The 12,884-nt window shown below is 43.7% G+C and overlaps 1 protein-coding gene across 5 annotated transcripts in view; it reads left to right on the forward strand.

Annotated features, from left to right (window-relative positions):
• Positions 1-12,884, forward strand: part of tmem145 (transmembrane protein 145) — a 42,754-nt gene that overhangs the window by 13,565 nt on the left and 16,305 nt on the right. For 3 of the 5 annotated variants that reach the window (XM_067995011.1, XM_067995010.1, XM_067995014.1), the window contains exons 5-10: positions 1,004-1,105; positions 9,651-9,735; positions 9,820-9,891; positions 9,988-10,056; positions 11,082-11,162; positions 11,825-11,903. In XM_067995011.1, coding sequence (XP_067851112.1) covers positions 1,004-1,105; positions 9,651-9,735; positions 9,820-9,891; positions 9,988-10,056; positions 11,082-11,162; positions 11,825-11,903 — 488 coding nt within the window. The remainder of the gene's footprint in view (positions 1-1,003; positions 1,106-9,650; positions 9,736-9,819; positions 9,892-9,987; positions 10,057-11,081; positions 11,163-11,824; positions 11,904-12,884) is intronic. The other 2 variants (XM_067995012.1, XM_067995013.1) reach the window with 2 other exon arrangements.

Genomic DNA, 12,884 nt, shown 5'->3' on the forward strand with positions numbered 1-12,884 from the left:
ATGTTCAGACATTCTTTATAATTTGACCACTCAGTAGAGCTTTTAGAAACAGGCTACCAAATTTGAACCTACCCATTGGTGACCTACAGTTACCAATGAATCTCTCATCCAGTGAGAATATTGATTGTCAAACATGTGCTGTTAAGCCTTTCTTGGATGCCAATGCTTTTTTAAAAAAAATGGCATTGCAAAGTTTGATTTTTGCTATCAGATGGTTATTTTTTTGTTTGACCAAAGACAATACTGATTTTTCCAAACAAAAAAGGAAGTGCTAGATATTTCCGTTGAAGAGTATAAATTTATTATCTGCCTAGCTCAGTTGGTAGCACTCTTGCTTCTGACTCAGTTGTGGGTTCAAGCTTCCAGTCCAGGACTTGAGCACATGAACTAAGTGACACTCCAATGCAGCACTGAGGGAGTGCTGTATTGTCGGAGGTGCTGTCCTTCAGGTAAGATGTTAAACTGAGGTGTTGTCTGCCCGCTCCTGTGGTTCAGGTGGACGTAAAAGATTACGTGGGAATTATTCAAAGAATAGTACGGAATTTCCCTAGTGTCCTGGCCAACATTCCTCCTCCAACCAACACCACCAACAACAGAATAAATGGGCTAAACCTTTTGAGTCCCAGAAATAGTTGGCATTTTGGTAGGAGAACAAAGACTATTCTCTTGCCATTTTAGCAAATTATTTCACTTCTATAGGTAGTTCTTTTGGCTTGTGTGCCATTTTGCTAATTTTACAATTAATAAGCAATAAACCTTATCACAGAAGGTCATTGGTTAGTTTCTTTATGTAAGCTGTTAAATTTGCACAATTTGATCAAATTTTCAGTTAGTCTAATGTACATTTGGCAATATATCACCATACAGCATCGCACACAATAATGTTCTTATGGCTAGGTGTTAAATGAATGGTTCATACTCATTTACTGCCTTAAAAAACTCAGTCAACGGTTTTTAGGTATGGAATTTACAGATTCCGTTATCTTTCTCCCCAAACGTGCAGGTGATAGAAGCAAATGGAATAAATTACACAGAATGTCAAAGAAAACTCAACTTTCGTTCAGCGAGGGAAAGGTGGTGGTTCCTGGCAATCAGTAATTGTAGGGTATGACGGTAGTTTTCCACACTGATTACTAGACACAAATAAGGCTATATTTGTAGTATAAGGAATATCAGTAATTTATATATCTTATTTTTAACAAGCTTTATATAATCTCTTACTATTTAAAACATTATCTTCGCCAATGATTATTGTTCCTTATAAAGTATTAAGAAATTGTCCTCTTAAAGAACCCAGATTTGAAAAAAAGGAAGCCTATTACAGTATGTTCATAGTTTGTGCCAATGATTAGACCTGAGCCTTGCCCTCAGTGGGAGGTGCTAAACAAAAGTGAGGCACATCCCCTCCGACAGGAGAGAAATAGGTGAGTGAGATACCGTGGGGTGCTCTTGTGCAGGTTCTAGTAGATGATCTGGGAGCAAGTTTACTGCTTGGCTTTTTGGCTGGGGAAACAGTGCTTGCAAGATACCAACTAGTTTCTCCATATATATAGATAGATAGATAAATATATGACTAGATAAATGGTAGAGAAAAAAGGGACCCCTGCATGTGTTTATTTTTAAAAATGGAACTAGCAGTGCCCTTTTAATGTGCTCCCTTTTATGTTCTATTCATAAGGGGAAAAGGAAAATCATAGTTTTTTATGTATGGACATAATGGCCCCGATATTAGGAGGGAGGCGGGTTGGCAGCAGGGGGTCAACTGGGCGCGTGGGTAACGCGCCCAGTGAAATCGGTGTGCTCCACACGCGATCGCAGCCTAATTGAAGGTACTTACGCATGCTTCCGGGTTTCCGCATCACAGGCTGTCAGCAGGAGGAACTCTATTTAAAGGGGCAGTCCTCCAATGCTTCTCCTGCAGCAAAGAACCAAATTGGCAGCATGGAGCAGCCCAGAGGCAAGGCTGCTCCAAGGTTCTCACACTCCTCACTCCCAGGTTCTGCTCAATGGGGTCAGGAGGAGGAGGGAAACGTTTTTCCCAGCGGACGGGAGGAAGTGGCCTGCCTCTGCTACCAAGAAGGCCTGGCTCGAGGTGGCAGAGGAGCTCACCAGCAGCAGTAACATCTCCCGAACCTGGGTCCAGTGCAGGAAGCGCTTTAATGACCTACCCAGGTCAGCCAAAGTGAATATTCTTACGCATTCTCCCACACTCCATCTTCCAAATTATCTCCACCACCACACAACTCCTTCTGCACTGCCACCACAACGCTCTCGCATCACTCCTCACGTTCACTCAACCATCATCCTCACCTTGCCTGCACTCACTCACCGCCCCAGTTCCCATTCCAACACTACCACGCAACCCAATCCTCATACTGTCTCATGGCTATGTCTCACACGCTCCCTCCCATGCATCTCCCTCACGGTCATCCCCAACCACACCAATGCATGCAGCGGGTCACGTCTCACTGTGTTTTCCTTTGATAGGAGAAGAGATGCTAAAATGCCCGGGAGAGGGCAAGGACCGGAGGGGGCCCATCACACCAGGTGGTCCTAACAGACGCGGAGCAGCAGGCACTGGAATTAAGCCGCGTGGTGGATGCCGAGACTGGGAGCGCACAAGCGGCTGGTGACAGAAATCTGACACTCAGCACTCATGATAGCGAATGATCTTAACATCACTTGGCATCTGCAACACCTCAACATCTGTCCACATGTTTAATATTGCTTTCTGTTCTCATGCAGGGCCATCTGCAACCACCGTGACTGCGGAGGGCGATTCCTCAGCGGACCTGCCAGCCTCTGAAGGGGCATCGTCACATCTGAGCCAGCCATCCACCAGCGCGGTTACACACACCTTGGTGGCTCCCTGTCCTCAGTTAGTTGGAGTTGCACATGGTGAGTCACCATGCACATGTAAGCATAAGCAGACCCTGGTGGCAGGGACAGCCGTGGAGAGTCCGCGTCGGTGGGAGCACTCTTCTCCAGGCTCTGCTCAGCTGGACCCAGATGCTGAACCCTGGAGGCCAGCCTTGAAAAGGAGAGTCATCGAGGGCCAGCAGCACATTGCCGAGGTACTGGAACAGTTGCCACGCACACTCTCCACAATCACGCAGAGGATGGAGGAGTCCAGCTCCTGCATGAGTGGAATACTGTCACAGGGACGTGAAGGCATCTCTGAGATAGTGTCGCGGGTAGGTGCGAGAATGTCTGCGATGGAGGAAAGGCTAGCCTCCATCGAGCGTCAAGCATGGCTCAACAATGAGTCCATTCAGGCCCTGACAACGGCCGTTTGGATTCAGGGTGAGCAACGTTCTGCCGCCTTAAACAGGTTGATAGATACTTTACAACTGGCCTGCCGAGGCTTCACACAAGTCCTCCAAACTGTCGTCCAGCAGGGTGGTAGGAGTGATGTGGGCCTGGCCCAGGAGAGGGATGATGGTGAAAGGGGACATGGAAGTGGGGATGCAACTCAAAGCGCTCCCATGTCTCACCCGTTGCCCCCCTCTCAACCAGTACCCGCAATGCTGCCCTCTCTCCAGGTGGCCAAGTCTGCCCCTGCACAGGTGCAGGTGGAGCAGTCTTTGGAGGGGCCCTCATGGGCACCGAAAACCAGAGGTCGTCCGCGCAAAGCATCTAATCAGTCAGGGCATGGACAAGAGCAACCTGCCACTACTTATGCTGAATCCGCAGGGGTAGCACCACGTAGGGGTTCCTGTAAACGCAAGGCGAAGGTTTTGTGAGCACAAAGGGAATGCACAAGGGTGTTTGACGATTTGTCATGTTTTTTATTTATATTTATTTTCTGCCACATTCACAATAAATCTTCATATTATCACTACTGCTGCCACGTCTTGCCCATTCTTGACTGGCTTGTGGAATAGGTTCCTTTCATGGGGTTTACCATGAACACGCACACTTGATGCCACCCATTGGGTCATTCTACAGTGGGTGTAGGTGTAGTTGCACCACTGTTTCGTGCAGGGGGCAGGGGAGGGGGCTGGTATGGCCACTCCTCTGTCCAGGTGATAAGGACTGGACTCTTCACACAGTCTGATGTTAGGAGAACCGTTCACATATCAGTGATTCCCTGGCCTCACAAGCAGCCAGGTGAGCCACTGTTCTGCCCATGGTTTGTTCCTCCTCCTCAGTATGGGTGGCAGATGTGAATGGGGCCTCCTCCAGCAGCACCCCTCTCTGTTGTGCCATGTTGTGCAGGGCACAACAGACGATTATAATGCATCCCACTCTGTGTGGCGTGTATTGAAGTGCTCCCCCAGAATGATCAAGGCACCTGAAGCGCATCTTGAGCAGCCCTATAGCCTGCTCAATTGTAGACCTGGTAGCGATGTGGCTGTCGTTATATCGACGCTGTGGCTCGGTGGTGGGGTTCCTCAGAGGTGTCATAAGCCACGTGTGCAGGGGATATCTCTTGTCCCCGAGGAGCCAGCCCTTGAGGGTATTGGGTGAGTGGAAGAGGGGCGACATGATGGACTCCCTGAAGATGCAGGAATCGTGGCAGCTGCCAGGGTATCTGGCGCACATGTGAAGGAATCTCTTGCGGTGGTCAAGATGAGCTGAGTGTTCATGGAGTGATAGCCCTTCCTGTTGACGAACAGTCCTGGCTCGTGTGGAGGTGCTCGTATTGCTATATGGGTGCAATCGATTACACCCTGCACCCGTGGGAAGCCAGCCACATCGTGGAATCCGACTGCCCTCTCCATCTGGCTGAGATCATCCATGGGGAAGTTGACATAGTGCGAGGCCCTATGAAACAAGCCGTCGGTGACCTGCCTTATGCACTCATGTGCAGACGACTGAGAGACCCCGGTGATGTCCCCGGTGGCACCCTGGAAGGATCCGGAGGGCGAAGAAGTTGAGGGCAGTGGTGACTTTGACAGCAACAGGTAAGAAGATGGTGCTCGGTCCATCTGGGAGCAGCTCGTCATTAAGGAGGCTGCAGATGTCCGCGACTACCTGGCGACTGACTCTGAGCCTCCGTATGCACTGCTCCTCAGAGAGGTCCAGGAAGCTGAGCCTCGGTCTGTAGACCCTGTGGTGAGGGTAGTGCCTTCTGCGACGCATCTATCTCTGCGGTTGCCCTCCCTCCTGCTGTGCAGGTGGATGTGTCACAGCACTGTGTTGTGGAGCTCCACGTGTCAGAGGTGGACGGCGTGGTCGGCGAAGCTGATGATGCTGTTCCTCCTCCGAGGAGGTCATGACTACAACTACAGCGGCCCCCATCCGGAAGATATACGTTTCAGGGGGTCCCCAAGGTAGGTAAATGTGTCTGCACACCGGGGTTGAGGTTCCAAGTTTGTGAATGTTATTGTTAGGAGGAGGGTGGCGGAGGCCAAACTTTGTCCAAAGTGACAGAGTGGCCTCCTGCAATGTGTGAGGGTCTCTTTTTCCCCCCCCCCCCCCCCCTCCCCCGTCAAATGGATCTTTGCAGCTGCCACAGGCTGGTGGCTGCAACAGTACGGGAAACAGTCTCAGTTCATTGCAAGATCTCACCGCTCCTAAAATATCAGATCTGTAAACGACCTGAAGCACCTGGTTAATTACTTCAGTGGCAGCCGGCGGGAGTTCCACATGCAGGGGCTGCGCGCGCATGTCAGCACGTCACTGGGGAACCCGGAAGTGGGCGGGTTGGAGCCGGGCTCCGGACCCGCCCCGGGAATCCCCGATTTTCGCAGCCCCCCCGGCCACAAATGCACCCGCTCGGGGGTGCGAAAATCGAGCCCATGGAATAAACTTGCTTATAGGGTTTTGGAAGCAAAAATCCTGGTGACATTAAGAAACAGTTGGATGCTCTGCTAGATGAGTTGAGATGAACTGAATGGCCTTCCTCATCTGTACCTAACTTGCGATAAACCTAATGTTTGCTCTGCTCTTGTTTCAGAATGATCCCTTTCAGTTTTTGTACAGTGTTGCAGATTATAATACAAATGCATCATAACCAAATTGTCGGTGTGGGAAATAACATTTCAAGGTAACAGGTTCAAATAAAGACAGTGTCCTAGGCCCAACCATCTTCAGCTGCTTCATCAATGACCTTCCCTCCATCATAAGGTCAGAAATGGGGATGTTCGCTGATGACTGCAGAGTGTTCAGTTCCATTCGCAACCCCTCAGATAATGAAGCAGTCCGAGCCCGCATGCAGCAAGACCTGGACAACATCCAGGCTTGGGCTCATAAGTGGCAAGTAACATTCGCGCCAGATAAGTGCCAGGCAATGACCATCTCCAACAAGAGAGAGTCTAACCACCTCCCCTTGACATTCAACGGCATTACCATTGCCGAATCCCCCACCATCAACATCCTGGGGGTCACCATTGACCAGAAACTGAACTGGACCAGCCATATAAATACTGTGGCTACGAGAGCAGGTCAGAGGCTGGGTATTCTGCGGCGAGTGACTCACCTCCTGACTCCCCAAAGCCTTTCCACCATCTACAAGGCACAAGTCAGGAGTGTGATGGAATACTCTCCACTTGCTTGGATGAGTGCAGCTCCAACAACACTCAAGAAGCTCGACACCATCCAAGATAAAGCAGCCCGCTTGATTGGCACCCCATCCACCACCCTAAACATTCACTCCCTTCACCACCGGCGCACTGTGGCTGCAGTGTGCACCATCCACAGGATGCACTGCAGCAACTCGCCAAGGCTTCTTCGACAGCACCTCCCAAACCCGCGACCTCTACCACCTAGAAGGACAAGAGCAGCAGGCGCATGGGAACAACACCACCTGCACGTTCCCCTCCAAGTCACACACCATCCCGACTTGGAAATATATCGCCGTTCCTTCATCGTCGCTGGGTCAAAATCCTGGAACTCCCTTCCTAACAGCACTGTGGGAGAACCGTCACCACACGGACTGCAGCGGTTCAAGAAGGCGGCTCACCACCACCTTCTCGAGGGCAATTAGGGATGGGCAATAAATGCTGGCCTCGTCAGCGACGCCCACATCCCATGAACGAATAAAAAAAAAAGCAGTCATATTTTGGAGCAAAATGATTTCTGGTGTTTCTAGCAGGAAAAAAATTATCATTATCCCTATTTCTGTTTTAAGAATCAAAGAGCACTGTAAACAAAAAAGGACAAATTTCCCTGTTCCTGTGCTTGAATCTATTGGATACCATGGACGCAGTGAATACAGCAAAATTGAGTGAGGAGCAGTACATGCCCATAAGGGAGCCTGCCTGATTCTATCTATTATTTGAACCAACGAGCTTGTTTCTTAGGATAGTCATTTAACCAATTGAGAAAATAAAGAAGTCAAGATGAGTACCCAAACCAGCGGGGGATACATAATGAAGAATAGATTTGTTGTGTTTTCAGTTGCAAAAGAAGAATTATAGATGCAAACACCTAATATGGAGAGTTTATTTTCCTTTCTATCATTACCGTGTAACTTTTTAAAGAATAATTTGTTTCTCTGTGCTGAACAGCAATATCTGCCCCATCTTTCTTATTTCCTGACTTTAATTTGCACCTGCAATTTAGAAATCCATGTTTTAGTGAAAGGTACAAAATGAAATGTTCTCTCAGGTGCTTGATAAGCTCATTAAGTTAGTAGAGGTTGTTCTCCCACCTATTTAGCTTTTTTTGCTAAAACATTTGTTGCACAAAGTTGTAGGTTCCAATATGGAGATAGATAGTTTTCTACTATCATTGTAGGTTAAATTTAAGTAACTTGAGTGCATTGCCAATATCTATCTTTTAATGGGATCAAGATATGGGACTGAACATAGATAGCATTCAATGCCAAAGTTTTATTTTTCAATAAAATTTGAAAGAAATTGTTTCTTACACATTTATGTTTTCATTTCGTTGCGTAAGCAAATGTAGAACAATGTACTGCTTTAAAATTTACTGCATCCCTATTATTCTGTCATTTAGCAACCATAACTGGAATCAGCTGAGTGCCTAAGAATGACTGATTCCTAGTCTTGATCATCTGGTGCTTGCGAATCATACTTTCATTCTCTGTTCTGTGCACAGAAAAACACAAAGTCCAGTACTGCTAGTGAGCCATAAAATAATGTTTCCCATTAAACCTTTCCTAAAACAATGACATTTCTACCAACTGCATGACACAGGTTGATCAGTGGACATTAGCCTGAATACATGTAGCTTATTCAGTGTAATCCAGTGCATTAAACATTCTTTGCCTTGTTCTGTAAGTTCTGGGTTGTCTCCCTTTTAAAACTTTCCCAACTAAATGTACTTTTAATTCTGCTGATAGACGAAACAGCCTAAAATATGTTTTTTTAAAAAAATGATCAAATCAGAGTACTGCCTTTAGAGGAAACAAACGGCATTCGATTTTTGAACCAACAAGCTTTGTGTCCTGAGATGGTCATTTAACCAATTGAGGGAACAAAGTAATCGACTTAAATGCTTGTTTCTTTGTACCCAAACAATGGGAGATACATGCCAATGTAATGAAGAATAGATGCATTGTGTTCTCAGTGGTGGTAATACTCTAAGTGTTAATGAGAGTACAGTCTAAAGAAAAACAATTGTAAACAATTTTACAACACCAAGTTATAGTCCAGCAATTTTATTTTAAATTCACAAGCTTTCGGAGATTTTCTCCTTCCTCAGGCAAATGTTTCAAGAAATGTTTGGAGATCTTGAAACATTTGCCTGAGGAAGGAGAAAATCTCCGAAAGCTTGTGAATTTAAAATAAAATTGCTGGACTATAACTTGGTGTTGTAAAATTGTTTACAATTGTCAACCCCAGTCCATCACCGGCATCTCCACATAAAGAAAAACAGTAAGTACAAGTACTGACATGGAGAGTATCTTTTCCTTTCCAGCAATGACTTGTATTTTTTTAAAAAGAATTTGGTTCTCTGTAATGAACATTGTGCCATTTGATTGCATTTTAGTGGTCTTCAAAATCAATATTAGTATGTGTGGAAGTTTTTTCTTCAAATGTCATTTTGGCTCAGTTGGTAACACACTTGTTTCTTTAGTTAGATGGTAATGGATTCAAGCTCCACTCTGGGGTTTGAGCATGTCATCTAGGCTGATACATTAGTGCACTATTGAGGAGGTGCTGAATTGCTAGAAATGCTATTCTTTGGATAAGACATTAAGCCATGGCCCCTCTGCTAGTTCAGGAGCTTATTAAAGATCCCATAGAACGATTTCCCAGTTCTGACCAACATTCATCCCCCAACTAGCAGCCCAAAAACATATTACCTGATCATTCACCTCATTGCCTTTTGTGGGATCTAGCTGTATGTAAAATTGCAGCTGCCTCTGCCTTCATAATAGTCACTATATGTCAAAATGGTTAATAGTTAATGAAGCAATTTGAAATGTTACAAGGCACTGTATAAATGCACGTTCCCTTTTTCTTGCATTTGTGTGTGTCAGTAAGTTGGTATAATCCCCATCTCCTTCCTTAGGATTTCTGAAAAGTTGCAGATACATCATTATTTCTGCAATATATATGTCAATGGTAAACAATCTAAATAGATGTTATCATGACCATGGGGACAACTCAAGTGTTATAAATATTGTTCAAATAGATGAGTAAAATTCTGCACTGTTACAAACTTGAGTCATCCTGCCTGCCTTTTTTTCAATGTTATGTGTTACATACTTGTATTACCCTCTGCGTTTTAATTAGGGTGGAGGAATAACTTTGGAATATAAAATTACAATGTCTAATGGGAAAACTTTGTGGAGAAGACATTTTTCTGCAAACCAGATAGGTAAGGATGCTCAGGCTCCTTTTTAGTTTGTTAATGGAAATGATCAGACTAAACTAAAGGTAATCTTTACCCTTTCTTTTACAGGCATACTTGAAGTGCACATACTTTCAGTATTGTTATTCATAATTGCACTTGGAGTTTGCATTTGTTTTGCTCGTAAGTAATGTGCTGTTATAGGCTAAGGTACCTGGTGTAACTTTATACTCAGAACATTTTAAAAGAAACTTTAAAGCTTTCAGCTGTTTTTTATAGGTTATTTGAAGAAACGACACTTGCTGCATTCTAGTTACCAGATGTTAATGCTCTCTGTAGGAACAGAAGGTGAGATTGTAACATGCTGTATATCAATAAAGGTTTAATTCCTTAAATATATGATTGTGAACAACACAATATCATAACTATTAATATATCTGTTTACTGCTTGTGTTTACTATAGCCATTTAATCCTTTTCCTATAATAAAAAGGGACCCAACATATACATGAATAGAGTAATGTGATATTGGTAGAAAGTGCTAACAAACTATTCAACCATGTTTAGTATTATTGTGAGATATCTACACCTCCAAGAAAGGAGTTTTTTTTTAAAGTTAGTGAAAAATGAGAAGTCATGTCTAATTTTTGCTTAAATCCTTGTTAGCAGTTATTAATGATGAATCTGTATAGCTTTGCTTAGCTGCTATATCAAATCAAAAAGTGAACATTTAACTCCAGGTGAGATCTGGAGTTAATGGGGTTAATTTTGATCTTCGCTGCAAATGCCATCATGTACTCAATGGCAGACCTCTGCGAACTGTATTGCTCCATGACATCACTCATGGAAGATGGCTGTGAGTATTTGGGTATTTTTGTCTATTTAAAGTTTAATTTGAAAAAGATATAATACATAAATTTTGTGTTTTGTAAACAATTTTACAACACCAAGTTATAGTCCAGCAATTTTATTTTAAATTCACAAGCTTTCGGAGGCTACCTCCTTCCTCAGGTGAACGATGTGGAAATCCACATCGTTCACCTGAGGAAGGAGGTAGCCTCCGAAAGCTTGTGAATTTAAAATAAAATTGCTGGACTATAACTTGGTGTTGTAAAATTGTTTACAATTGTCAACCCCAGTCCATCACCGGCATCTCCACATCATAAATTTTGTGTGGCAGAGCTCTACTTTCACAGCCTACCCTGCTTTGTCTGTGGAGAACATAGGTGTTGTTTGGCCCTTTTTATCAATCACGTTGAGAATATGTCGATATCAGCAATGTTGATGTTGATTGATAAGGACAGTAGTGGATAGAAAAGTGCATATTTGAAAAAGCAAGGTTTGTACAATTTGTTATTTTTCATATCTTTCCAGTTCTAGGCCATTTCTTCCTATGCATTCACCTTGGTATTTATGCATTGAATGGTGTAGGTTGTGAGTCAGTCAAAATAATTGGTAAGCAATTAGTATTAATGAGACAATGTTAATAATTCTGTCAATGAGCTAGGAATTTATTCAGTAAACATTACAGTATGATATTTCATTACTAGTCATTGGCACATTACAATAGTGACAAAATAACTGGCCTTAAAATTGGCAGAAGAACCAAAGGCGACAGGAGAAAAAACTTTTTTACATAGCGAGTAGTTATGATCTGGAATGCGTTGCCTGAAAGGGTGGTGGAAGCAGATTCACTCATGACTTTCAAAAAGGAATTTGATAAATAACTGAAGGAAAAAAATTTGCAGGGCCATGAGGAAAGAGCAGGGGAATGGGACTAACTGGATTGCTCTTACAAAGAGCCGGCACGGGCTCGATGGGCCAAATGGCCTCCTTCTGTGCTGTAACCATTCTATGATTTTGATATATGAAATGCGTAACAAGTTTGTATGAAATCCCGTTGTCCACTTTTGGAAGACATTAACCATTTTAAATAAATCTGTTTGAAATAATGGGCTAACACCTCAGTTAAAATATCAGTGTATGATGTTCTCGTCTAAGCATTCCTACACTAATATTGCAGTGTAACTTTGCTTTGTGCATGTTCTGCCATTTCTGCAAAGTATGTGCTAGTTTTTGATGTACCCATTTCGTGTTTTTTGCAATTTTTTTTTTAGGAAGGTTGTTGCTTGTGATTAGCTACTTACTGCTTGTTCCAATGCTGCTTCTGATGAGCCATGGATTTACAATTACAAGGTGAAAATCATTCAAATATTATTTAGTAGCATGCATATGGCTGAGTTGCAAATTCATATAAATATTTTTAAAATACTAAAGCTGTTATCCACATGATATGAATACATTACCAGCATGAGGAACATCTCCTTCCATCAGTGGGTAGTCTCATATTACATATAGAGCTTCCATACCTCCTCCCACAATCACTGGTTCCAGTACAGATGACTAATAGTAATGGAAATACACATTGCATTAAATAAACCACAAAGGTGAAAAGAAAAATCGTTCAAAATTTGTAGGCCTTTTTAAAAAAAAACATATCATCGTGACATTATCCATTTGGATAGGTGACTGTCATGTTCAGGATTTCAGACTGTCTGCCACAGAGGAACTTTGGTTTAATATATGTTAAAAGTAGTACTATTGAGCTAAACTTCGCTGTCAAGGGGTTGAATTCACAAGACAGCAGACTGGCAGGTGTAGATTAGGTTTCAGACCAGGTGTCTGGACCAGTGTCCTTGGAGACCTTGGAAAAATAGTTTAACATTCCCATGATCATTTGTACTCACTGCTCCTGTCACAAGTCTTTTGATTTGAACTGAGCAGAGGTCATTGCCAAGTTAAGCTGGTTGATTCTGCTGGAGGAGAAGGGGATGGAGGTAGTCTGATTTCACTGAAAGCTGACACTTGATTCAGACTTTTAAGAAATTGGAAAGAACTACAAAAACAGGAGGTAGTCAGGCAGCAAAGTGCTGCAAGGACTGCAGGGGGAGAAGCTTCTCCACTGGTCTGTAGGACAGGATACAGAAGAGTTACTCTGTTTAAGTTAAGTCATACCACCCACTGAAGTGGAGTAGTGTAGCATGTCCCCTCACCTTTATAAGACAACTTACTCATTCTGGGGTATTTCTACATGTTTTGATTCCATTACCTGAATCAAGCAATCTAAACGGGTGTTTGTAGTACCTGTTACATGCAGGGTGATCTCTGTACATTGGC

Source organism: Heptranchias perlo, chromosome 13 (assembly GCF_035084215.1).
Source record: "Heptranchias perlo isolate sHepPer1 chromosome 13, sHepPer1.hap1, whole genome shotgun sequence".
NCBI classification, from domain to species: domain Eukaryota; kingdom Metazoa; phylum Chordata; class Chondrichthyes; order Hexanchiformes; family Hexanchidae; genus Heptranchias; species Heptranchias perlo.